The 27396-nt window shown below is 36.5% G+C and overlaps 3 protein-coding genes across 6 annotated transcripts; 2 read left to right on the top strand and 1 right to left on the bottom strand.

Moving 5' to 3' along the window:
- The first annotated feature begins 233 nt into the window (after window positions 1–233).
- Window positions 234–6658, top strand: LOC123869796 (exportin-1). 2 transcript variants are annotated; one of them, XM_045912835.1, is made up of 4 exons: window positions 234–387; window positions 699–3683; window positions 4490–4633; window positions 5361–6658. In XM_045912835.1, exons 2-4 carry the CDS (start codon window positions 792–794, stop codon window positions 5505–5507), a joined length of 3183 nt encoding a protein of 1060 aa, XP_045768791.1. In that variant the 5' UTR covers window positions 234–387; window positions 699–791; the 3' UTR covers window positions 5508–6658. The 2 variants fall into 2 exon arrangements, with proteins under 2 accessions (XP_045768791.1, XP_045768792.1); XM_045912836.1 differs by having other exon boundaries at window positions 264–440.
- A 2271-nt stretch (window positions 6659–8929) lies between these two features.
- LOC123869805 (cleft lip and palate transmembrane protein 1 homolog) lies at window positions 8930–11446 on the top strand. The gene is made up of 3 exons (XM_045912847.1): window positions 8930–9211; window positions 9359–10979; window positions 11069–11446. The coding sequence occupies exons 1-3, from the start codon at window positions 9107–9109 to the stop codon at window positions 11239–11241; spliced, it is 1899 nt and encodes a 632-aa protein (XP_045768803.1). The 5' UTR covers window positions 8930–9106; the 3' UTR covers window positions 11242–11446.
- Window positions 11447–12516: 1070 nt separating this feature from the next.
- LOC123869802 (E3 ubiquitin-protein ligase rnf8-A-like) lies at window positions 12517–21878 on the bottom strand. Of its 3 annotated transcripts, XM_045912841.1 has the most exons (12): window positions 21498–21878; window positions 20551–21150; window positions 19511–19762; window positions 19020–19205; window positions 18664–18723; window positions 18290–18403; window positions 17506–17750; window positions 16570–16688; window positions 16284–16326; window positions 14984–15106; window positions 13204–13313; window positions 12517–12717 (listed from the first exon to the last, which is right to left on the bottom strand). In XM_045912841.1, the coding sequence occupies exons 1-12, from the start codon at window positions 21585–21587 to the stop codon at window positions 12572–12574; spliced, it is 2088 nt and encodes a 695-aa protein (XP_045768797.1). In that variant the 5' UTR covers window positions 21588–21878; the 3' UTR covers window positions 12517–12571. The 3 variants fall into 3 exon arrangements, with proteins under 3 accessions (XP_045768797.1, XP_045768798.1, XP_045768800.1); XM_045912842.1 differs by lacking the exon at window positions 16284–16326; XM_045912844.1 differs by lacking the exons at window positions 16284–16326; window positions 16570–16688.
- Between the last annotated feature and the right edge of the window lie 5518 nt (window positions 21879–27396).

A 27396-nucleotide genomic window follows, 5' to 3' on the forward strand; every position in this document is an offset into this window, starting at 1 on the left:
CTGCCAGCTTAGATCCCTTTGCTTCGGCACAGTCTTCATAGATTTATAGACACAGTGCTACAGCCCAGAGAGTAGGTACTTTTTACATACGGGAATTCGGGCATAATTAGTTGTATTAAAATGATAAACGTTGAGTGTCAAGGGTTATGAGGCACGTGCCACGTATGCACCACGATGAAAAGGCACATTTTTTTTTAAATTAAGGTAATGCATTTTTTTTTTAATTTGACTTAGCCCGAAAACCCATCGAAAACCCTCGTGAAAACCTTACCTGTCCTGGAGCTAGCAACACTGTTGTAAGCATCAGTATCACGAAAACGACGAAAACAACGGGCTAGTGTGTATGGAAGTGAATTTGACCGATTGCGCCGTAATTATTATACCCGGGTAAGTGATACACGGCTGTTTAAAAACCATTTCATACAGTGACAAATTCTACGGCAAGTATTTATCATAAAATCAATTGTAGTTTTATTTCCAAAATGTCATTGTAGTTGTACGGGTGTGTGCCCACCGTAATACTCTTTCTTCAAACATGAGGACTGTCGCGAAAATTGTTTACTTCCCTTTCTATAAAAAGAGCGATTTTCATAAATATAACAGTTTATCACACAATATAAATATAGTTACTGATATTTTTTTTGCATGAAGGAGGTTAGAGACTATTCCTTTCTAATTAAACTTTAAATTTCTTTCAGTGTGGCGTCTGACGATGAATGATTGAGAATACGGCACTTTTTGCTTGATTTTAACTAAGGGGAACTAGTTGAGTAAGTTTGAGAACTACCAGAATGGCAACTTTAGAGCAGCAAGCTTCTAAACTTTTGGATTTTAACCAAAAACTGGATATCACCCTTCTTGACAATATTGTTGGGTGTTTGTATTCTTCTGTTGGAGATCAACAACGAATTGCACAAGATATCTTAACTGCATTGAAGGAACATCCTGATGCTTGGACACGAGTGGATACAATATTAGAGTTTTCACAAAATCAAGAGACAAAATACTATGCCTTACAAATATTAGAACAAGTCATACAAACAAGATGGAAAGTATTACCAAGGAATCAGTGCGAAGGCATAAAAAAATATATTGTTGGTCTTATCATTAAAAATTCATCAGACCCTGTTACAATGGAGAATAATAAAGTGTATTTAAAAAAGCTTAACTTGATATTAATCCAAGTGTTGAAAAGGGAATGGCCTCACAACTGGGAGACATTTATCAGTGATATTGTCGGAGCATCGAAAACCAATGAAAGTCTCTGCCAAAACAACATGGTAATTTTGAAACTTCTCAGTGAAGAGGTTTTTGTCTTCAGTACTGGCCAACTTACACAAACAAAGGCAAAACATCTTAAAGATACCATGTGTTCTGAATTCAGTCAGATTTTCACACTTTGTCAATTTGTTCTTGAGAATTCACAAAATGCACCACTCGTAGATGCTACACTGCACACACTTCTGAGATTTTTAAACTGGATTCCTCTGGGTTATATATTTGAAATGAAGTTAATTAGCACACTCATATTTAAGTTCTTAAATGTTCCAATGTTCCGCAACGTAACACTCAGCTGCCTAACAGAAATAGCTGGAGTCACTGTCAGCAACTATGAGGAGCAGTTTGTGGCTCTGCTCGTTCAGACCATGGAACAGCTAGAGGCCATGCTGCCTCTCACCACCAACATACGGGAGGCCTACTCAGCTGGCAGAGACCAGGAACAAGTATTCATTCAGAACCTTGCCTTATTTCTATGTACTTATCTGAAGGAGCATGGGCAGCTTATTGAAAGGAGAGGGCTCACCAACACTTTGATGAATGCTCTCCGTTACCTTGTGTTAATATCAGAAGTGGAAGATGTTGAAATATTCAAAATTTGCCTAGAATTTTGGAATGCTTTAGCTGCTGATTTGTACAAGATTGCACCTTGTTCTCATTCAGCTGGCCTGTACAGCTTAGGAAAAACTGTCGGACGTAAGACCCTTTATGCTGATGTACTCAGTGGAGTGCGTTATATTATGATATCTAGAATGGCAAAACCAGAAGAGGTTCTGGTAGTGGAAAATGAAAATGGTGAGGTAGTCCGAGAATTTATGAAAGACACAGATTCTATAAATTTGTATAAGAATATGCGTGAAACATTGGTCTACCTGACACATTTGGATTACCAAGATACTGAACGTATTATGACTGAAAAACTTCAGAATCAAGTTAATGGTACAGAATGGTCATGGAAAAATCTCAACACTCTGTGTTGGGCGATAGGCTCAATATCAGGGGCTATGATGGAGGAGGATGAGAAGCGCTTTTTGGTTGTTGTAATTAAGGAGCTTCTAGGACTGTGTGAACAAAAAAAAGGAAAGGATAATAAAGCTATCATTGCTAGCAACATCATGTATGTGGTTGGACAGTATCCCCGCTTTCTTCGTGCCCATTGGAAATTCTTAAAGACAGTTGTCAATAAACTTTTTGAGTTTATGCATGAGACCCATGACGGTGTTCAAGATATGGCATGTGATACATTCATAAAAATTGCATTGAAATGTCGTCGCCATTTTGTTACCACTCAAGTAGGGGAAGCTTGCCCATTCATTGAGGAAATCTTAAGTACTATCAGTTCGATAATCTGTGATTTGCAAACACTCCAAGTGCATACATTTTATGAGGCAGTGGGGTACATGATCAGTGCACAAGTTGATCAAGTTGCTCAAGAGCAACTCATAGAAAAGTACATGTTGCTACCTAATCAGGTTTGGGATGATATCATCTCTCAAGCTTCACATAATGTGGACATCCTTAAAGATCCCGAAGCTGTCAAACAGCTTGTCAGTATACTGAAGACCAACGGTCGGGCCTGTCGTGCACTAGGTCATCCTTATGTCGTGCAACTTGGCAGAATTTATCTGGACATGCTGAATATTTACAAAGTAATGTCAGAAAATATCACTCAAGCTATTACACTGAACGGGGTGGTGGTAACGAAACAACCTCTTATAAAAAATATGAGGATAATTAAGAAGGAAACTTTAAAGTTAATTGCGAGTTGGGTATCACGCTCAACAGATAACAGTATGGTGTTGGAAAACTTTATCCCTCCTTTACTTGAAGCTGTTTTGGTTGATTATCAAAAGACTACAGTGCCGGATGCAAGGGAGCCTGAAGTTTTATCATGTATGGCCGCCATCGTGTACAAACTGGGTGGGCATATAACTTCAGAAGTCCCGAAGATCTTCGATGCTGTCTTTGAATGTACCTTGGAAATGATTAACAAAGACTTTGAAGAGTATCCTGAACACAGAACAGAGTTTTTCCTGCTACTGCAGGCGGTCAACACACATTGTTTCAAAGCATTCCTAAGTATACCACCAGCTCAGTTTAAGTTGGTGCTGGATTCCATAATTTGGGCATTTAAACATACCATGAGAAATGTGGCTGATACAGGACTGCAAATACTGTACAGATTACTGCAAAATGTTGAACAACATACCCAGGCAGCACAGAGCTTCTACCAGACCTACCTCTGCGACATACTGGAGCATGTGTTCAGTGTAGTCACAGACACCTCGCACGGAGCAGGCCTCACTATGCATGCTACAATTCTAGCATACATATTTTCATTGGTAGAGACTGGACGTGTTTCTGTAGCCCTTGGTCGCACTCCTGATAATGTTTTATACATACAGGTAATTATTATTTTTATAATAGGTATATTGTAGTTACATGATTTTGAATGATTTATATCTAACTTTACTAACTAGCCTATAACAATTGCGGAAAATGTATAGTACGCGACAGTTCGAGATGGTAATCGAGGTGAGGACGCCCCGCACATCTGCCTCATACTCTGATTACCATCTCGACGAGAATCAAATAATTAGTTCTAGAGCATCTCTCTATCCCTCTGCATCCAAACGTACAAACGTAACCCTTGTATAATATAGTATATTATAAGTATGCATCACATCACACTAATATTATAAAGGCGAAAGTTTGTGTGTGTGTGTGTGTGTGTGTGTGTGTGTGTGTGTGTGTGTGCGTGTGTGTGTGCGTGTGTGTGTGTGTGTGTGTGTATGTTTGTTACTTCTTCACGCAAAAACTACTGGACGGATTTGGCTGAAATTCGGAATGGAGATAGATAATATCCTGGATTAGCACATAGGCTACTTTTTATCCCGGAAAATCAAAGAGTTCCCACGGGATTTCGAAAAACCACGCGGACGAAGTCGCGGGCGTCAGCTAGTATAACAATATTATTGTGGATAAGTGTTATTGGAAAAACTGCTTCTATTGTAGCTTGATAAGGTTTCTATTTATGACTAGCTTATTTAGGGGATGTCTATGGCATAATCTATCTGCATGCCTTTCAGCCTGACCCATCTAGTAGTTGGAGCTGTGCATTGATTGATCGTCAGTCAGTCAGTCAGTATTTCCTTTTATATAGAATATCCTTTTAGATAACATGAATAAATAACTGATTGTGAAATTCCAGGAATATGTAGCAAACCTTTTGAAAACTGCATTCCCGCATCTAACTGATAATCAAGTTAAGATAACAGTTCAAGGATTGTTCAATTTGGACCAAGATATCCCTGCCTTTAAAGATCATCTCCGAGATTTCCTAGTGCAGATAAGGGTGAGAATAATTTATTTGGTGACTTTCGGCTTTGGTCATATCATATTGCTGTATTCTTAAAACTGAAGATTTGTTTGTACGCTTGTGTGTAGCAACACAGACTGCATAGATATGCAGTCCTTTATTATATTACGCACCTTTTGATATCTTGCATGTGTGCATGCAAAAAAAAATGCAGTGTTGAATTTAATAATTACTTAGTTGAACTATGGCGGACTCGCTGCGCACAGCGCGTCCGATTATGTGATTCACCGTCGACAGCACTGACGACATAAGTATTCGAATTTTTCGAATGAGAACAAAAATATTCTGAAATAAAACTTAACACCAAAGCAATAAAGAGTGATTGCAAATATTGGCTCTAATTTTTCGAACTGCATTTGGTGCTCTTACTTAAATTCTTGATCATTTTTAACTCCCGACTCAAAAAGAGGGGTGTTATAAGTTTGACGTGTGTATCTGTGTATCTGTCTGTGGCATCGTAGCTCCTAAACGAATGAACCGATTTTAATTTAGTTTTTTTTTTGTTTGAAAGGTGGGCTTGATCGCGAGTGTTCTTAGCTATAATTGAAGAAAATCGGTTCAGCCGTTTGAAAGTTATCAGCTCTTTCCTAGTTTTCTTATGGAGGTTTTTAAATTTTGAGTTATATATCTATGGGTTCTTCATATTATTTATTGTGTTCTTGTTAAGAAAATAAACTGATTAGTTGTTCCCAATTTTTTTCAGGAATACACTGGTGAAGATGACAGTGATTTGTATCTTGAAGAGCGGCTGTTCGCACTCCGACAAGCGCAGGAGGAAAAGAGAAGGGTCCAGTTGTCTGTACCGGGCATTATTAACCCCCATGAATTGCCTGAAGAGATGCAAGATTAGTTATAGTAAGGAAGGTTATTATAAATGGTAACAGTTCACTTAACAACAATAATAAATAATAATTCAATTGAAAATAAATGTCCTAAGGCATGATTTTTATATTATACTTCATTTTTAAATAAACCAGATTTCATTACTTTATATTATACTGTATTTGTAAGGGTGTTACTGAATCAGAAAATGATTTATATTAAGTTCATGTTAACTATGCAATTTGTTTCTTAATGGTAATAATTATTTATATAAAATACTAGATAACACCTGCGATTTCGTCCACTTGGATTTAAGTTTATTTAAAATTCTGAACTCTTTGATTTTCTGGGATAAAAAATACCCTATGTTTATTCCTCGGGATGCAAGCGGTCTCTGAATCAAACGTTGAAATCAGTTAAACAAAATGTGTGAAATCTTTGCTGGCCTACTGACAGACAGACATACACTTCCGCATTTATAATATGAGTATGAATTAATGAAATCATTTGCACCAGGTACTAAATAATAGTATATTCATTGTATTAGGCACTTTTAGTTTTAAATTAGCAATTTAGCACTCATTAAAAATCGATTGTCCCTCAGCATCTATAAGGAATAGCGACTAAACATTTATTCAGTGGACTGTTATCAATAGGACAAAGTAAAAACTCTTGTGCTTGTTCAAATTATACCTTATTATGTCAGTATGTACAAAGTTTCGCCTGAACAATGGAAGATGATGAATGCTAGTGACAAGGTTATACCGAAAACCTCAAAAAGGTTTATTTTGACAGCACAAGATGTACCTAGGATATAAACTTTTTTATTTTTAGGAAAAAAATCATGCAAAAAAATCCACTTTGCTAGACTGTAATTCCAGGAATAAGTTTTGCTGTTGACCTAATAACATTTGATGGTACATATTATAAAGAAATCTCTGTGATTGACGAAATGTTGAATGTTCAACATAGTTGCGTTATGGAATCTGAGTATTACGTCACATGAGTAGGTTCTAGGTAAAAGTTTATAAAAATGCATTGCTGTTAGTATCTTTGTATTCTTTGTTTAATGTTGTCGTAACTAACTTTGTATTGAGTTGAGTCTTTCCAAATGCGTTTTGGGTCCGATTAACTGTCGAATCTTTCAATTTGTGTTTGAAATAAACAGATAATAATAAATACGGTTTTTATAATACACATGCGTCAATTTTTATCTGAGCGGCCAACACCGAACACCACAGATAGCTGTTGGTAACGCCAATGAAGAACTTTCCAAGGCCGTGTTCCATAAAAGCTTCATAGATGGCGCAGTTCAGGCTTTTCGAAAAGGATACCACTTTTTATTCCGAAAAATTAAAGAGTTCCCAATAGGTTCTTAAAAACCTAAATTCAAGCGAACGAAGTCGCGGGCATCATCTAGTATATAGTCCTATATGTATATAGTAATAAATAAAAGTAGAGCACGCGATAGGTCGAGATGGCAATCGGGGTGGGAACGCGGCGCACATCCGCACAGCCCCCGCGCTAACCCGGTACGGGATAGCGCAGGTGACGTGCGGGTATGTGGGGCGTCCCCCACCTAATACCCCGATTACCATCCCGACCCTATTGCCTATAATATTTATATCACATTATGAAGTGAGGTTATCAAAACTAGTTTAGGTTTCTAAGGCTGAAATCTATAAAGCGCACTTTGACTTTGCTCTGACTTAAGATTGAGTTAAAACGAGACAGATTTATGTGAGAGATATAGCTCTGTCTCGTTTTAACTGTCTTAAGTCTAAGCAAAGGCAGAGCGCGCTCTATAGATCTCACCCTTAGAACGCTAAAATATAATCACTCAGCTTACGTTAAAGCAGATTAGCATAAAAGTCTGATTAAAAAAAATCTAAGACGTTCCTAGCAAGCGTTATCTATGAGACTGTTGAGGAACACGCCCTGCCTACTGATTCGCTAACTGGGTCTATCACTGTATGGAGCCACCATGGAGCCACTGAACTCATTTGACATTTATTTTAAATTCATAGAAGGTTTTCTATGAAAAAAATCAGTGAAACAACAATGTAGTCAAATGAGCTCGATGGCTACCATTCAATGTAAGACACGCTGATTATCCCACTGGAAAGTTCCTCAGCGCGGGTGGGTTCCCATCAAGTCACTCCCAATCGTGTGAATCCTTACGGCACTGAATGTACAATATCCCAAATGTACAGTACATTTGGGATATTGTACATTCAGTGCCGTAAATCCCTGGGAATGTTTCTTTTGCTAGCTCTAAACTCCAACTTCCCAAATGTCCTATTTATTCCCCAAAATATCCTAATCAGTAGTTAATTCTCAACAGTTAATTCTAAACTGCATTAGAATTTAATTGTCCACAATTCTAGACTCAACTAAATTGACAGGTCTAAATCTAATGCTGTCCTTTTCCACAGGCAGTATTATGAAAGAGATAGTAATACGTTTAAAACCATGGAGCAAAGAATCAGCTCAGCTAGTCTTTTAAAAGTGTGACCACTATTATACCAATGTTACCCATTTTTAATGTACATTTTTTGAGGTTAAATAAAAGATATCGCCGGTAGGTCTACCTATCCGCTCGTTCCCACTAGTTCAACTGCATCTCAGTCCTCTTAAGAGTTGAACTAGTGGGAATAAAATTTCCCACTAGCTCAACGGTTGAACTAGTGGGAACGAGCGTACCTATCATCCTCCTATGATTTTTTTGTAGTAATGTAATGTAGCTACACGTCGCATTTGCAACGCGAATAGTTTACTTTGACAGACACGACAGACAGGCAGACGGACTGACAGACAGACAACAAAGTGATCCTTTTTGCCTTTTGGAGTACGGGACCCTAAAAATGTTTGTACGTGTATCCGTTGCGTACATGCATATCTTTGTTATACTCATTACATGCTCATATTCGCACCAATAATATTTTAAATGCAAAAAATTTACGAAATATTGCACAAAACAGCTCCATTCTATCTTTGTTCCTTTTATTAATAGGGAGTCGCCGCCATGGTCTGGTTGGCCACGTTTTCGAACGTTATTTTTCAACGCTCGCGTCAAAGCATACCGCAGGAGCCGTGCGGCGTTCAATGATGTTAATATTCAAGCGCATTTTGTAGACGGAATTATACGGGCAATACTTATCCCGTACATAATATGTATGCACCACTATGCACCTACTAGCTCGGTGCTTGCAACTTCAGCTATGCCGGCGCTCGCCGACATACGCACGGCACCTCCTTAGAGAGCTTTAGAGTCACTTTTGACAAAAAAAAAACACTCCAAAAAGGCAGAGCACGCCCGCCAGCTAACACCACACAGACGAAGTCCCACCTTTTCCTCATTGTTCCTCATGACCTCATGTATCATGGACTCATAGAGATCACAGAGAGAGATGACATTATACATTATCACGTTGGGCTTTGGTGTCGTGAGTCATCGTCCACTAATATAATATTGTAGTCTTTGATATATTGATTACATACTCTTTGGTCGTCCATGGTTCGTGATGTTGCTGAATAAAATGTAATAAAATTATTCCAAAATATATTGAATTGAAATTAAATTCAACTAAATTTTTATTCACACAAAGCGTGCAATCTACAATAATTATGGCTAATGTAAGCGAAGAAAATCCTTCCGAGACAGAAGATAAGTTGATACCTGACGACGCTACTTCGAGGCAAATTGAACCAATTGCTGATGAAAATGTCGATGTAAGTAAATTATCAAAAAGAAAACTAAAATCTTGATTACCATACCAGCAATACGATCTTGTACATCATTCATAAGTTTTTTATATAACGTGTAGTTGTTATTTTAAATTGGGTCAATCTTCACGCACTTGACTTCGATTTTTTCAGATCAATGAACAAATTGATGAGCAGCGCCGCAGAATGCAACCAACAAAAATGGAATCATTCTTTGCCGTAACGAAATCTTTAATAATAAGAGCGTTAGTTGTTTATTTCATAACATCGATGTTCCGTCAACCGTCAGCCCCAAAGCCTGACATAAACAGTCCTCCTGGAGTCGTTCGCACTCCGGCCATCAATATGTTTCCCAATGGAACAGTATTAGACATGTACACTTATTTAACTGAAAAAGAATTTTTAAAAAACTTTGAAGATGCTGATTTAGTTTGGAAGTTACCTGGATTAATTTATGGAGATTGGGCTGGTGGCCCAAATGGAGATGGGACGTTTATGCACACAACTAGTTTTGTACCCTCAGAGACATTGAAAAATAATGGTTCTATATATCTTCACGTTTATATAGTTCCATCAGGAAAGTCACCTGATCCAAAGGAAAAGAGCATTTATGCTGGATCTTATGTAACATATGGTAGAAAAATGATAAACAAATACAAGAAACTGAGATATCTAAAAACACATAATTTATTAACTGGCCAAACTGAAAAGTCTGAAGAAGAACAAAAGAAAGCAGAAACAATGAAAGAAGAAATAGTTTCACATTGGCATCCTAATTTAACTATTAACCTAGTAACAGATCAAACCAATTGGATGCAGGGTAGTGTACCCCCTCCACTTGATGAGTTTATCTATTTCTTACCTGATGGTAAGCAATACAAGCCAGCAGTATTCCTAAATGACTATTGGAACATGATGAGAGATTACGTTCCTCTCAATAAAACAACAAGTAGCCTTCAATTACAACTCACATTTCAACCACTGAGTCTGTTCAAGTGGCAGCTATATACTGCTCAGGCAATGAGAGACAAGTTGAGTATGTTCTCAGCATTGGGTGCAGAGGAACAAGATGAAGAGCAGGACACAGTCAAGGAATTGCTTTTAGACACATCTCCCTATTTATTGGGGCTTACAATTTCAGTCTCTATTTTGCATTCAATATTTGAGTTGCTGGCTTTCAAAAATGATATTCAGTTTTGGAATAACAGGCAGTCCCTAGAAGGTCTCTCTGTAAGATCTGTCTTCTTCAATGTTTTTCAATCGACTGTTGTTCTTCTTTATGTTCTCGACAATGAAACAAATGTTATGGTTAGAATTTCCTGCTTCATTGGCTTGATGATTGAGATATGGAAGATAAATAAAGTGATGGATATTAAACTGAACAGAGAAGATAGAATCTTTGGGATTCCCAAGCTAACATTCACAGACAAAGGCTCCTACGTAGCATCTAGCACCAGGGAATATGATATGTTAGCATTCAGATACCTCAGCTGGGCATGTTTTCCTCTTTTGATTGGATATGGGGTTTATTCCTTGCTATATCAAGAGCACAAAGGATGGTACTCTTTTGTTCTTAACATGATGTATGGTTACCTCTTAACTTTTGGATTTATTATGATGACACCTCAATTATTTATTAATTATAAATTGAAGTCTGTTGCACATTTGCCTTGGCGCATGATGACATACAAGTTCCTTAATACATTTATTGATGACATCTTTGCATTTGTAATCAAAATGCCGACTATGTATCGTATTGGCTGTTTCAGAGATGGTGAGTATAATGTTTTAAAACTGTTGTAATATGTATATTATATGAATAAAAATTGAATATGCCTAATAATTCATATTACTTATTTTCAGATATTGTATTCTTCATATTCTTATACCAGCGTTGGATTTACAAGGTTGACCACAAACGTGTCAATGAGTTTGGGTTCTCTGGAGAGATGGAACAGCAACAGAAACAATCTGAGAATGGTAACCTTGCCATCACGGAAGGTGATCAAGGCACCACAGATAAGAAAAATGATTAAATTTTAGATAATTTTTAGCTAGTTAATGTTATGACACATCAGTTAATATATAAAACTTAATTTTGCTTAGCAAAGTAATATTATGTATTGTGCATGTTTTATATGATTGTAAATCTTAAAGTCTGTCTGAACAACATGATAAGAAGAAAATAATATTCTATTGTGAACCAGTACAAATAAATTAATGTTAACAAAAGGTGTTTATATATTGTAGTAATAAGGTATACATATAGTATCATTTGTATTATTAACATTGTGACTAATTCTGTTTTACACAAATTGTAAAGTGTGTAAAACAGAATTGTATGGAATGTGTATCAGCTCTTTAGATGGATTGATGCCTTTTATAATGCTCCCTCTGGAAAACAATACTAGCACTAGATTTAGATCTGACAATTAATAAATAATTATGCAGTTCTATCTGTAATCTGTCGATAAGTCATTTAATAATATTAAGTTATTTCTTAAAAAGATATTGACAAATCCAACTCTTAGTGCTATCTGTTTCCAGAGAGAGTATTATGGAACGGATAGCAATACTGTACACAATTTCTGATTTTGTATACAGCTGATGGTGAGATGTATACAACAGAATTAGCCACATTATAGCATTTAGTCATTTTTAGGGTTCTGTATCTCAAAAGGAAAAGCGGAACCCTTATAGGATCACTTCGTTGTCTGTCTGTCTGTCCATCCATCCCTCGTGTCTGTCAAGAAAACCTATAGGTTACTACCCGTTGACCTAGAATCATGAAATTTGGCAGGTAGGTCTTATAGCACAAGTAAAGGAATAAATCTGAAAACCGTAAATTAGTGGTTCGCTAACTCAATGTTCAACACTGAATCAGTTCAGGCTACACCAGTCCCAGTGTGACAAAAATAAATCCATACTAATATTACATCAATAGTGGATCTCTCTGCTAGCTTTTCATAACCCATTTTAACCGATTTTGACGAAAGGTACAAACAGCTGTTTTGCGAAAGGACTAACACCCGTATTCACAAACGTTACTATGAGGTCTCACAGTGCGCTCGAACGCACAGTGTAGGGTCCACCAATCAGATGACTGTGTCACGTCAATTTACAATGATCTGATTGGTGGAACCTATACTATGCGCTCGAGCGCACTGTGAGACATAGTAATGATTGTGAATACGGCCGATAGGCTACTTTTTATCCCGAAAAACCAGTTTTCTAACGATTTTCAATAACCTAAATACACATGGACTTTGCAGGCATCATCTAGTATTTTCGTAAAGATAAATAGAATAAAATTGCAGAAATCATTAATGTATTTATTGTTAAAAAAATCGATTTGCATTGTATATATTAGCGTAGTGGGCAGCCGGGTGCCCAGTGGCCGCGCGCACCGCAGCGGAAGCAGCGCCCGTAGCCGCCGTAGTAGGCGCCGGGCTGACCTGGTACCCGACCTCGATGTCTTCGCCCACTATTATTACCTCCTCCGGCACCAGCTCCTGCAATATTATAGTTATATTCATCTACTGCTTACACTTACACATGCTACTGGCGGAATGTCTCAAAACCCCTATGGGTTGGGTTTCTTTATTTTCAACCGAAAGCCCAAATACCGATTTTTATAGATATATGACTTGAATAATGACTGACTTTCATTATCTCCTATTTAACTTTCTTGGAAATAGGATTTCCAAAAACCGAAATATATTTACCAATTTCTTCAATTTCAATCGAAAGCGTTGATAACAATTTTAAGAATACAACTAAAAAATAATAAGATTTACATAGAAATCTTCATTCCCTATTAAGTTTCCTTTCCTTTAACTGAAATTAATACATTACACATTACCGATAGGTTGATTAATTAATATAATATGGGGCACACAATTTTAGGTCATCCTTGCATAGCATTACAGTTTGATTAATTCAATAAAAAAAAAACGACTAAATTAGAGAAATTAATTGTTGTAAATTAGTATTCGGACCTGCAGTATTATTGGGTTCGGCATCTGGACCGGCGGCACTATCAGTGTTGTCAGATCCACTGTCGGAATCTGAGCTGGACTCGCGGCCAAACCAGTGACCAAGCCAGCCGCTGGAATTTTGAAATGATATTATCTTACTTATATTAAAACTAACAAGACGATTTCTGTATATACATTGAATATATTTTGAAAATTTTAATCGGAGGAAATTATAGATGCCAAAACATTTTTTCTTGAATTTTTGTGTCTGTCTGTATGCGCATCATGCTAAATAAAACAGATTTAAATAAAACCTCACACTTCTCCGAAAATCTCAATATCAATCAATCAATCATCGTATCTACATTGGTTTTATTCTAAACTTACAATTGATATAGCCTATAGCTTTACCTACGACATGGAATATGTTACACTATATTTTATTACATTAATTAAAAAAGAATAAATGAACATCTAACTTATCTAAATCGCCAGCGGGACAGGAGTGGAGAAGGCGGGAAGGGGTGGGAGGGGGAGGGGGAATGACGTGATTTTTTGCATGGATTGGATATAGTTAAAGACATGTACAGTGATATCTTACTTTTATTCCGGAAAATCAGAGTTCCCATGGGATTTTAAAAAACCTATATCTACGCGGACGGAGTCGTCAGGTAATGATTACTTATAGGGATATAATAAATCGTGCAAAAATTGAAATTGAAATATTGAAGCGAGCGGTGTTCAAATATGTTTGAAAAAGTTAACGTAAGTGGCGATAATTTATGGAGCACAAGAAATAAGTAAAATGAGCTAGTAAAAGTGGGAAATAATTAATCTAATCTAGTAATTTAAATTTCAATTGATTGAATTAAAAACTAAATCGTGCGATAAGAAATATTAAGTGGGCTAAAGTGATACTAAGTGGGCAAAAGTGATACTAAGTAAATCTGCATAACCGGTTTCAGTTAATATATGAAGGCTTTTAAAAAATACCTTTTGGGATAATTTTTTGAGCTGCGGTAATAATATTTTTAAGACTATATCGACATTTTTATTATTGTATTTGACAATTTTTTTTCTATTTTAGCATATTATCCTTCTGAAAACAGCAGAAAAGATTAGTTCGGTTAGTGACCAAAATTATATTGACCTTCAACCCCGTGGACTAATGACCTTATGAAGGTAGCGGGAAGTGGGTGGATAAGGAAGGCGGAGGATCATGTGCGGCGGCGCGGCGCGTTCTTGGGAATGCCTATGTCCAGCAGTAGACGCAAACAGGCTGATTGATTGATTGAATTACCAAAATTGAAGATAAAATTAACTAATTATTTTAACCGGTGGATTAGTAACTGCATCTTACGTTAGGTAAATGTAAATCAATACTATATTTGCCATTACCAAAACTTTTTTACCCGACTGCGGCGAAGCCAAAAGCAAGGGTTATGATTTTAACAGTCTATGTATGTATGTATGTATGTGTGTGTGTGTGTGTGTGTATGTTTGTATCCAGATTATGTGTGTTCCACCGTAGCGCCTACACTACTGGGCCGATTTTGATGAATGAGGTGTCAAAAATTCTGAGTTCATAAATATAAATGTACTACAACATTAAAATATACAACATTAACAGAAAAACAATTTTACTATAGTATTTCAGCGTTTATTAAGACGATCGCAGTCGGGTTTTAGTTTTCAACTTTATCTTGTTCATTCTGAGAGGAGCCCGGTGCTCAGCAGTGAGCCGGCGATGGGTTGATGATGATGAAATGTGGCACGCGATAGTTCAAATGGGGCTACTCACCTGTCCTCGTATTCGTATTCCTCGAGCCCCTCGTATTCCTCGAACCCCTCGTAGTCCTGGTAGTCCTCGTATTCCTCCTCGTCGAATTCGCTGTCGTCCGAGTATTCATCCGACTCACTTCGTCTGTTACCAATACAAATAAAAAAAATCACACTAACATAATTTAGATGTTTTTAGGAACATGTGATATTTATTATCATAAAAGCCGAATGCGTATTTCTCAATTACATACTGTTAATGAAGTTTTTTTAAGTTTACACTAACATAAATTGGGGTTTCTAATAGTTTTCTTTAGATACATGTTATATTTTATCACTATAAAGGAGGAGAAGGAAGGAAAATTCCAAAGTTTTTAAATAGAACAATACCGCGCGCTGTAATCTAACCGTACAAACTGCAACGCAACTTTTTTATTGAATTCATTTGTTTACTGTTTCCTCGCAAAGTAGAATAATGTACTATATACAAGTTTCAGCCTAAATAGCAATTAACGACCTTGTTTAGTTTAATCACATGACTTCACAATCCACTGCTTCGCCTCGTCCTTCCAGAACTCGGCCGTCAGTTGCTTTATTTGCGGACAAGTCAGTAATGCACTATTAATTCGAAAGAAATGAGGAGAAACAGAGTAAATGACACAGCTCAACGGGTAGCGAAGCTGAAGTGGCAATGGACGGGGCACATAGTTCGAAAAACCGATAGATCTCAAGGTGCTGGAATGGCGACCTCGCACCGAAAAGCGGATCCTTGGGAAGTCTCCCACTAGATGAACGGACGACATCAGAAGAGTCGCAGGGAACCGCTGGATTCAGGCGGCGCAAGACCGTGGCGTGTGGAAATTCCTACAAGAGACCAGCTGCATGTCTCCAGCAGTAGACGTCTATTGGTTGTTGATGATGATGACGAATCCGAAAGTGACTTAGTCAAAAGTGTTCTACATTCGTATTCTTATCACTACCCAATTCCCTAATGCGAAAGTGTTTGTTGGTTTATCCTTAAATCACGCATCTCATTTTCATTCATTCATTCATTGCATCATCACTTACCACCAGTCAGTGAGTCAAGGGCTAACATGTACCTGAATAAGAAAAACGTCTAAACTGAGCATCGGATCGGCGTGATTTTTTGCATGGATACAGTTTACGACCTGGAGAATTACATAGGCATTTTATCCAGGAAAATCAAAGAGTTCCCATCAGATTTTAAACCTAAATTTACGAGGACGAAGTCGCGGGCATCAGCTAGATACAAATATATTTTACATAAAATAAACGGGGATTTAGATAAAAGATAAGCATACCGTCTGGTGCTGTCGCTCGGTCGATTCAGTTCGCTTTCGAGTTCTGTGAACAACACAGCTTCATAAATCTAGCTATTAAAATGCATTTAAATTACACATTGTGCTAATTAGTAAGCAGGCATTAGAAATTGAATAACTATCCGATACAACTAACAGCACGAGAGCCACCATGGTATGATTTAATGCATACTTAGTATTAAAAAAAATCGAGTTCAAAACAATCACTATGAAGCTGCCTTGAACACAAAACTTAGTAAAGTGTATCGAATGAAAATGAATTATGTACCTTCTCTACTTTGAAGCATATCTTTTCTCTTCTGCTTCATTTCTTCTGTGAGATTTTGTACCATTTTTTCTATAAACGAGTCCAATACTAAACTTTTACATTCCGACGTGATGGCTGCTCTAGAAAAGAAACGCTGACATTAGTCCATTGATTAAAGTAGTCTCTTATGAATACATAATTATTTTACTGAAAATCCTACTAATATTTTAAACGCGAAAGTTTGTATGTATGGATGAAATTTGGAACGGAGATAGATTATATCCTGGATTAACACAAAAGCTAATTTTTATCTCGGAAAATCAATGAGTTCCCAAGGGATTTTTAAAAATCTACATCCACGCGAAGTCGCGGGCATCAGCTAGTGTTACGATAAAACCCATAGCTTCTCTTTCACCGTTCTACCACAGAAACTGTGAATGTTGGCATCTTAATAATATGGTCGACATCCAATCTACTCGAACCGAAACGTGTCATGCGAACGCTGAGGTGCGGAATGCTCTTCCAGCATCAGTGTTTTCTGCCACGTATAACCTAAATACCTTAAGGCAACAAAGAGAAGGCATCTTCTAGGAAAGTGCGCACAAACCTAGAAGTCAGAAGTCTTAGTAAGCATGATTTTCACCATCTCATAATAAAAAAAGGTAGCCTAATCTAAATACTGTACAAATCATGCCTGCGTGGATTTCTTTTGATAGGTCAAAATTCATTTTTTTGACATTACAGTCAGGTAATTATTTTGTGAACGTAATAGGTAGAGAATTGAAAATTGAATTGAAAAATGAAATTTTCACAGATAGTTTATTTCTATTGCCGCTATAACAATATAAATTATAGTAAAATATCAAAATGGCCGCCCTGAAAATTAAAAATGTCATGCGCAAGTCGGACTCGCATTTGATTTTTAATCTATATAATCCTAGATATATGTAGAGGTACCTGCATATCGGACATTCTTTCTTTTTCTTCTTCCACATAGTGATACAGTATTTGCAAAATGTGTGAGAACAGTTGAGGGTGATAGCGGCCACGAAGAGCTCCGCACAAATACTGCACTGCAGTTCGCTCTCCATTATTTCTCCAAATTCAGTTTTGATTGTGGTGCCCTCCTGGTTTTTATCTGAGGTAGTGTTTTGTAGAAGCTTTACATTTTCACTTTCAACGCTTTGTAACTGGCTTCGGACCTGTGGCAAATTAAGATAATACCTACCTATTAGTCAAGATAGATAGATTTAAGTATGAGGCTGATCTTTTAGTAGTTATAGTGCGCTCAAAACAAGTAGACCGATCTGAACACGAGGCGTTTGCCTGCGCATCGCACAAACTCCCTGGCGCAGGCATATCATATGAAAGGGCATCTGTACATTCTAAAAAAGATTTTCATTTATTTTTATGCATAATAGTTTTTAATTTATCGTGTTTAAATGTCGGAAAAATAATCGAGAACGGAACCCTTGATGCGCAAGTCTGACTCGCACTTGGTCGGTTTTTTGGATATAATATCCGCAAGGTTGATTTTATAGATGCACGAATAAAATATAGCCTATATCACCCGGACCATAATAACGAATCAATTGGCACCTCGTTCATGCAAATCGGCTCAGTAGTTTAGGCGCTACGGTGGAACACACATAAATACAAACCTACATAAATAGACTTCTAAAATCATAACCCTTTCTTCTTTGTTGTAGTTAGGTAAAAATGAAAGTATTGCATTACTCACTCTTTCTAACTGTTCCTGCAGAGAGTTTATAACCTGGCCCGACTGTTCAGCTTGTTGTTGTATTCTTTCTGCTGCGAGAGCCGATAGTTCAATTTCTCTTTCTGTGACCCGGTTCTAAAAAGAAATACAAATCTCATAGGACCAATCGTTTCTCAAGTGTAAAACTATCTTCATCTCCATTTAGGTGACACATAATATTGGGTATGCTAAAACAAAGGTTTGGGATTTTTTTAAAGAATTATTGTGATGTAACATTTCCTTTTCTCCTTCAACTAAGCGTAAAGCTAGTGAACTTTTCGGATTTCAATCCGCTCCTTTAACCATTGAGCTATCGAGGCTCTAGTTGAAAAAAAAATTACACAATAATAATTTACCTTTAGGTTTTCAATGGATTTTTGAGCATTCTGTTGGGCTTCGTTTAATCTCTCGTGCATCTATAAAAATAAATTTATCGAAAATAATACTTGCATAATAAGGGCAAATGTAAGAGAACTGCAAGCACTTGCCAATACAAATTAATTATTATTAATTGTCTAGATTCTATTTTTTTTTTCAATATTGAACCTTTAGAGAAGAAACTCCAAGCATAGTTCTCTCCATCACCTCTCTGAGTGACTCGGGGCTTTCTTAAAGGCATAGTTAATGACCATGTATCAAATTCATAGTATGCCATCACAAATGCAAATAAATATGTAAAATTTAAAAAAAAAAGACAAGAGTAACGACATACAAGTTGTTCCATTTTGAGTTTATCTTCGTCTGTAACTTTCTTCATTTGCTCCAACTGGTTGTTAAATTGCTGCTGGACCTCAAGTTTTTGTTTTTCCTGCTCTTCAAGACTTTTCTTTATATTTTTAAGCTCTTCCATCAACTCCATTTCTTTTTGTTTCTTTTGCTCTGCCAGTTCATTTAATTCCTACAACAAAAAAAAAAAATATTGGAGAGCAGAAAGGAGAGTATTAATTGTCTCTCTTTATTATTTAATGATAATTGTTAGTTATTATTTTGATTGGAGCTTATTTAATGGACATCTCTGAGTGCGGCTGTAAGAGGCTTGGAATGTATAAAAGAATTACATATATCATCATTGTATAGAACACATTTACATAGTTGATATATTGTTACTTAGGTATATTACCCATTCAGTCATAAAGTGCCATTCTAAGCCAAAAATAGGTTTAAATCTGAATATATTGCATGAGTCAAACAAACTATAAATACCTTTTGCTTAGCTAGTCTCAGTTGCTCAGTTTCCTTTAGCAAAAGCGATTCAAATTCCTGTTTTTCTTTTAACCGAACCTCCTCTTGCTCCTTCATTTTTGCTTCCAACTTATTCAACATTTCTTGTTTTAATGAATTCTCTCGATTCAGTTCTGAAAGGAACTCTTCTCGTTCCTTGAGCAGCTTCTCCTTCAGTACATTGTTTTCCATGATAAGTTCAGACTCTATCTCATTGTGTTTTCTAATTTGTTCCTGCAAGGGCATTTTTAAATTATCGTGTATCTTTAGCTGTATGTACATAGTGGTACTTAATCTGAGCACAACTAAACTTTGGAGTATTCGCATCTTTTGCTGACCAAGGTAATAAGAAAAGGACAGACAAACCGAATTTAATTTTGAGCATATTGCTTAAATTCGTAGAGTGCCTTAATATTTATTCTTTAAATTTAAATTCATTTTCCATCCTTTTTTAGTAATAGTAAAAAGAAAAAAAAAAAGAAATATTCTAAATGTAGTTTAGAGTAAAACATCAGAATCGACACCAATCTCTTAACTAAAATTATAAGCCTAAATAATATGCATTAAAACTTATATTGAAATTTCCCTGAAGTGAAGGTAAAAACACTTTAGTAAAATTATAAAATAGGTACTGTTTGTTTAACACACTGTACTGAACAAACATGGTGCTCCAAAAGACATTCAATATAACATGTAATGATAAACATTATACCCATTTAACAATTTACATGAATATGTGTGATATCAAGGAAGGTAGCAGGGCCCTAGTTACTCAAATCTAGATGATACCCACAATTTTGTCCGTGTTCTGTTAAAGTCCTGTGGGAACTATGACATTCCACGACAAAAAGTCTATCTCCATTCCCACAATGCAAGCTTTCTTCATCCCTATCTAAATTGGTTAACGAGATGGACTATGAGAGGGTAACATACAGACACTTTCACATTTATAATATTAGTATGGGAGTATTGATTTAATTGGTAGCTAGGTATGAAATTCTTAATTGTTTAATCTAATTTACCATAAGCTCAGATATCTTTCCCTCCATCTCTTGTTTGACAGTAGCTAATTGTATATCCCTCTTTTCAATCAAAAGTGCTTTCTGTCTTTCTACTTCATTATTTTCTCCTTTCAAGTTCTCTATCTTCAGTGCAAAATCACTTTCAAGTTTTTCAATTTGTCTCTTCATGTCTGACTGCAATTGTTGTTTCATTATCATGTTTGCAGTTTTAATTTGCTTAGTATTTTCAATTTTGTCTTCAATATGTTTAATTTCACAGTTCTGCGATTCCTCAAATTTCACTTTTACATCATTTAAGATTTGCATGGATGGTTCTTCAGGCTCTAGTTTAATGCGTTTAGCAGAAGAAGGCATTAGTTCAGGATCTTTATTTACAAACTTATACACAAATTCATTTAAGGCATCTAGTACTATTATATCATTGTCATTTATTTGTTTTCTTTTGCCTTTGCCTAATTTAACACCATTTATATTTATTCCAAATGTACTGTGGTCTTCCAAAATCCAGTCTTTATCGTTTTTTATAAGAGCACAATGTAATCTTGATATAGGCAAGAATGGAATAACCAATGTATTATTGAGTCCACGGCCAATAGTGAACTGAAAACAAAATTAAGAAAAACTAGTTTGGTTTGTCAAACAAACTTTTTGAGAATCTACATGAATACAAGAACAGTTAGGTAATAGATATGGGCCTGGTACACTATGCAATGTGCCTCGATAAATTATTAAGTAAGCTACAGTAGACATACACCAATATTGAATTTGTAACTTTGGATGTAAGAGGTAATCTCCAGAACTAATAATCAGATTCTGAAAATTCTTTCACTGATTAATAGCTACATTATCCCCGAGTGGTATAGGCTATAAACATTTATACAAATGAAGACGCAGGTAAAAGCTAGGTTAATAATGTTAATTTTTCGCTAGGTTAGGTAGGTACTTACTTCCTCCGAAGATATGTCAATTTGTTGAAAAGTTTTAAATTCAAGCTTTAAGGGTTTGCAAGATAACAAAGTTGGAAATGTAGCTTGCATCTTAAAAACTTTTCAAAAATCACGAAACACATAAAAACTAAGACGCACTACAGGTTCAAACTAACGATAGGACTGAATTTTCACCATTTTCATATACAAAATACAATTACTATTCATAGCTGGAAATATAATATTATTGATCATCAGATATTTAAAATCAATTATTTCCTACAGATTTTGTAGTACCTACGAAAACGAAAAATTTTGATTTGTTTTTGTTTGGTAGGTAGGCACTCTTCTTTCAAACCGTATTTCAAACCAATTAAGAAAAGAACAGAGTATTATTGGTTGGTTTGAGTCACCGACACATGTCACCAATATTGTCAAATTAAAGGACGCTCGGCTCGTTTTGTCTTTTGTCTATGGTTAATCAAAAAGCATTAGGTCATTCTTATTCTTTATAATTTAGAGTTTAATTTTGCCTGTTGTATTTTTAAGTCAGAATACATTTATAATAAGTACAGTATGGACGGGTAACATTGGTTTATTGGTGTGGTTTATTGGCAATAGTTTTGGAAAGCCTAACAGTCGATTCTTTATCAGCAGCTCCAGCAGTCTAAAGCGCAAAGCCAGAAGCGGACTTCATCTGTGGTGGCGTTTGCTGGCGCGCGTGTTGTGACTTTTGGAGTGTTTTTTGTTAGAAGTGGCCGGTTTTTGTGTTCTGCTGGTGTTTATTGGTGGTGGAACTGACCGGGAAGCGCTCTAAAGGGGCGCCGCGTGTATGCCGGCGGGCGCCGGCACAGACGAAGTCCATACTTAAATACATATAGTTTCCCTAACTTGTAAATGGCTACAAACTTGACATTGGCTAATCAGTGTAAAGCCAGACGAGAGAAAAAAAAGCCAGAAGCTCACTTACACAGGTACCCAAAAAATCACGTCGATCCGTTTGCAGCGTGATTGAACGACAAACCAACAACACACTATAGCATTTATTAAAACTAGCTTATGCCCACGACTTCGTTCCCGTGGATATAGGGTTTTAAAAATCCCGTGGGAGCTCATTGATTTTCTGGGATAAAAAGTGGCCTTTGTGTTAATCCAGGATATAATCTATCTCCATTGCTCAACCAAATTCGTCCATTCGTTTTTGCGTGAAAGAGTAACAAAGGACTTCGTCTGTGTTGGTGTTAGGTCGTGCTCTGCCTTTTTGGAGTGTTTTTTTTGTTAAAACTGACTGGAAAGCGCTCTAAGAAGGTGCCGTGCGTATGTCGGCGAGCGCCGGCACAGACGGGGTCCATACTTGTATAGTTTAACTAACTTACTACAAATAACTACAAACTTGACATTGGCTAATCTTTGTAAAGCCAGACGAGAGAGAAAAAAAAGAGTAACAAACATCCATCCATACATACAAACTTTCGCGTTTCTAATATTAGTAGGATTTTCAGTACTTTATTCAAATATTTTTTACGTTGAATTGGGCTAATATTAGCGTTTCTTTTCTAGAGCAGCCATCACCACAGCCAAATCCATCTAGTAGTTTTTGCGTGAAAGAGTAACAAACATCCATACATCCATCCAAACATACAAACTTTCGCGTTTATAATATTAGTAAGATGAGGTAGTGATTAGATTACCAGGAGTAAAATATTAGCTTCGAGTATGCTAAATTGTCTTTATATACCCGTGCGGTAGTTTCCACGTGAAACAAGCGCAAACAGACGCAGACAGAAATTATAAAAAAACCAGTGAAGGTCGAGTCGGGCCTCACTCTTTTAGGGTTCCGTACATAAATAATTATCATATTTTGGATCTATGATAATTATATTCCATTACCGAGCTAGAACATCTCAATAAACCTTGAAAGAAAACCCCAAAAATGTTCGTTTGTTTTGGTCACAGCTTACAAAATATTTTAGAAATCGTTGTTTTCAGTATTTATTGTTTAAATATTCCGAAACTTCATATACCGAAATTTCATATTCCTAACTGGTTTAATAATAATGCTTCCAATAATAATGCTACCTCCGATTACAATTTTCAAAGTTTATTTAAGTAATTGAATTGAAATCATCCAGTTACAGTTTTACAAAATTATGTAGGTATTAATATACATATTTACATACTTACTACCTATCCTATGGGCTAATGCTACGGCATCTATTTGGCTATTTACCAGTAGGTAGGTAGGTACCTAGAAGAAAAGCTGGGGTTCTACGGGAGCATTGCGTAATGCGTTAGTACTCGTAGGTTGAAAATATTTGTATGGTTGGGCACAACATTTAGGTTTTTATACCTGTACATTTTATATATCTTATGATGATGAATAATAGCACGTTATTTTATGATTCTAGGAAAAATCTTTTCAAAAATGACCGGAAAATTCAAGTTGAAGCAAGGTTGAAGCGGGAGATCTTGGAATAAAAAGATGATGATAGTGAAAGCATATTTCTCGACGGATAAAACGAATAGATAGAGGTCTTTAATATAAACGAAGCAGACTTTAGTACTCTCGAAAACTGCAAGCGTGCGGTCGGACACACATTGAATTTTTAAAGCGCTGGTTTCAAGGCTTGTTGCCTGCCAGGGGTTCTAAAATGCTTCCTTCTTTTAGTAGATACTGTACGTAGGTACGAGAGGTACAAGTACCTACGCTTCCTATCTTTGTAACATGTTTCGCGCACATTCTTTTAACTTTTTTCCTAAACTGTTTTATAGGTTATCTATATGTATAGGTAGGTATAAATGGAAAAGTTGACTAACTGACTGATACAAACGCACAGCTCAAACTACTGGATTGATCAGGCTGAAAATTTCAGGCAGATTAGTATTATGACGTAGACATCCTCTCAGAAAGGATTTTGGGAAATTCAATCCCTATAGGGGTAAATCAGGGGTTTGAAATTTGTATACTGCACGTAAATGAAGTTGCGGGCATAAGCTAGTATTATTATATTGGAGCCTGGATGGAGACCAGACGCAGGAGCGAGGGCTTTAAGTGCTCAGGGGTGAAATACTTAATGCAACTTCCTAACTCCGGTCTGGTACCTACCTACTGAGAATTTTTTAACAAAAAAAACTTTTTTTTATATTCAGATACAAGTTAGCCCTTAACTGTAATCTTACCTGGTGGTAAGTGATGAATGATGATGCAGTCTAAGATGAAAGCGGGCTAACCACGGGCTAACCTAGAAGGGGTAGGGCAGTTTTCATTAAGCCCATACTCTTTTGGTTTATACACGGTATCGTACCGGAACGCTAAATCACTTAAGGGTTATGGTTTTATTCAAGAGTGGGTACGACAATAGTGCAACGGGTGGGGTTTGAACCGCCGACCTTTCGGAATTCAGTCCGCTCTTCAAGCGTTGAGCTATCGAGATTTTTAACGGAGGTTAAAACGTCCGTCTTCTTTTCTACCTTCAAATGAAGAGTGAATGGACATCCTCTAGCCGTGCTCCACCTTATAGGCTGCATCATCACTTACTGTTTGGTATAATTGAAATCAATGGCCTGCCTATATTGTTTAAAAAATATATATGAGGTACCTATCTACGTTGTTAGGTTAGAACCTTTTTATAGGTATTTCAATAATATGTCCGAAAAGCATTTAGAGAAAAAGCTAAATGAGTTGTGTCGTCGGTCAGCGCGAAGTCCGCAGTGGGTTCACTTCGGCCCTCAATATATCAACGTAGACAGGACCAAAATTGGACTGGACCCTTGTTAATGTCCCGCACTTAGGCCCTTCCACCCTTGTTTGTGATTATTTATTTAAGACCTATTGATACTCCTATATCTATCTATCAAGAAGAGTAACGTGCCAACATGTGGGGTTTATAAATTGCAGGTAAGTTAAAAGAAAAAGGGTCTGGAACGCACGCTTAATATTATAGTGACCTAATTCAAAAGCACAAGCTTCACTACAAGCTTGTGCTTGTGCTTGTAGTGTGAAAAAAAATTCCCTATGAACTTTTATATAACTTCCTGAATCTTCACACTTAGACGGGCAGTAGCCCTGTAGCACCTAGAGTTGGATCCAGAATTTTTTAGTACCTACCATACAAAAACTTCTTGTGTTGATTAAAAAAATTGCATACATGTATATAGGTATAAAAACGGCCCTTTTTGGAAGAAATCACCGTGGTCAGCAGAGTGAAATTAAAAAAGCTGTGATAGCCTGTTCAATCCCGGGCAAGCACCTCTAATTTTTCAGTTATGTGTGTTTTAAACAATTAAATATCACTTGCTTTAACGGTGAAGGAAAACATCGTGAGGAAACCTGCATGCCTGAGAGTTCTCCATGTTCTCAAAGGTGTGTGAAGTCTGCCAATCCGCATTGGGCCAGCGTGGCAGACTATGGCCTAAACCCTTCTCACTCTGAGAAGAGACCCGTGCTCAGTAGTGGGTTGGCAATGGATTGATCAACATATAGCAGAGTGATTCAGACCCAGTAGGTACCTATCCGGATTTCAGTAAGATAACATTGTGTACTTACTTTAAAAAACCTAACAAAATAAATAGGTATCCGCCAGACCCTTTGTAACTATACTTTTACACAAATTGTAGGTCCTTAGGTAGATTTTGTTAAAGTAGTTCAGTGCAGTGCAATAATGCGAGGTCACGCATGCAAGCGGAAGGCGCGATCTCGGGCGCACTTCTCGCATGGAGAGCAGCTCCCTGGAGCGTGGAATGACCCCGACTAGACGTGCTTCTAAGCTCGCCCGCATTTACGGCTATTTGCAAGGGATTTTTTAAAATTTATTCGTAGCAAAAATGATTATTAGTAACAGTAAAAAGAAAACCCGGTGAAGTACTTATCAGGCCACTATAATATCTATATTATAGGTAATAACTATTGTAAATAGTTAACAAACAAAGAGGTTCTGCTAAACAATAATGCTTATCATCACACATGCGACATTCATATCCATACTAATAATCAAAAGTGCGTTTGTCCTGAGCTTTTTACGGCCCACCCGTTAAACCGATTTTTGGAACCGATATTTAGCAATTTGAAAATAAATTAAAATAACATACCTATAACAATAATAATCAAAATGTTATGATATAAAATACAGCATGAAGCATCTCCAGTTTAAATTATTTTCTCTTTTCTTTCAAACAAATGAGGCGCTAAAACGGTTTTTTGTTTTAAGCTTTGCTTTTTAGCAAGGCATAAAAACTTGAAAGCTGTCACAAAAAGCTATCCCCTCATTTTTCAATCTAGACACTAAAGCCACTTGTACGTAAAATCAAGCTTGCAGAATGCTCCTTTTGTAATGTGTTTCACTCAGATTTCTGTGCTTTTACGCAGTGAAAAATACTGAGTAAACTTTAGATAAGTAGGTATGTTTGCAGTCACACGAATCTTTACGTCGTTACTATTGACCACCTAATGAACAAGTTAAACCAGTCGTGCTAAGTGCCTATTGCAATTCGGTAAATTAGACGAAAAAAAAGTAAATCATTTAAAAGTATTTATTGTAAGTTATCTAGGAGTAATCGCACGCCAATTTTTGTTAGCCTTGTTTTTAACAGGGTTCTCTCCGTCACTCGCTTGAAAGACAATCTAAAACACCACAGACACAGATATGTATTAGTTTCTAGAATATGTCTGCAAAATTTCATTGACTTTATTCAAATGAAATTGGAACTACGATTGTATGAAGCGAGTGACGGAGAGACCCCTCTTAACAGCTCATAATAATCAGATAATTATTTATAAGCGAAAAAAAGTATAAACCGTAGGAAAATTCGACTAAGATTGCTCTATTTTGTCGATTAAGTTTCAAGAAATTATATTAAATTGAAAAAAAAAAAATGTTAAGTTTCAGATTACGTCTTGTTTTACACTTTTAGGCATTAAGGC

Source organism: Maniola jurtina, chromosome 11 (genome assembly GCF_905333055.1).
Source record: "Maniola jurtina chromosome 11, ilManJurt1.1, whole genome shotgun sequence".
NCBI lineage: Eukaryota > Metazoa > Arthropoda > Insecta > Lepidoptera > Nymphalidae > Maniola > Maniola jurtina.

Bases quoted from the DNA above. Each gene is read 5' to 3' on its own strand.
- LOC123869796 (XM_045912835.1), top strand. From the start codon at position 792: ATGGCAACTTTAGAGCAGCAAGCTTCTAAACTTTTGGATTTTAACCAA. The intron at 3,684-4,489 runs GTAATTATTATT...GTGAAATTCCAG, and splicing joins ATAATGTTTTATACATACAG to GAATATGTAGCAAACCTTTT. The intron at 4,634-5,360 runs GTGAGAATAATT...AATTTTTTTCAG, and splicing joins ATTTCCTAGTGCAGATAAGG to GAATACACTGGTGAAGATGA.
- LOC123869805 (XM_045912847.1), top strand. From the start codon at position 9,107: ATGGCTAATGTAAGCGAAGAAAATCCTTCCGAGACAGAAGATAAGTTG. The intron at 9,212-9,358 runs GTAAGTAAATTA...CGATTTTTTCAG, and splicing joins TTGCTGATGAAAATGTCGAT to ATCAATGAACAAATTGATGA. The intron at 10,980-11,068 runs GTGAGTATAATG...ACTTATTTTCAG, and splicing joins TATTGGCTGTTTCAGAGATG to ATATTGTATTCTTCATATTC.
- LOC123869802 (XM_045912841.1), bottom strand. From the start codon at position 21,587: ATGCAAGCTACATTTCCAACTTTGTTATCTTGCAAACCCTTAAAGCTT. The intron at 18,724-19,019 runs GTATGTCGTTAC...TTATTTTTATAG, and splicing joins AACTCAAAATGGAACAACTT to ATGCACGAGAGATTAAACGA. The intron at 15,107-16,283 runs GTATGCTTATCT...TATTGGTAACAG, and splicing joins CCGAGCGACAGCACCAGACG to ACGAAGTGAGTCGGATGAAT.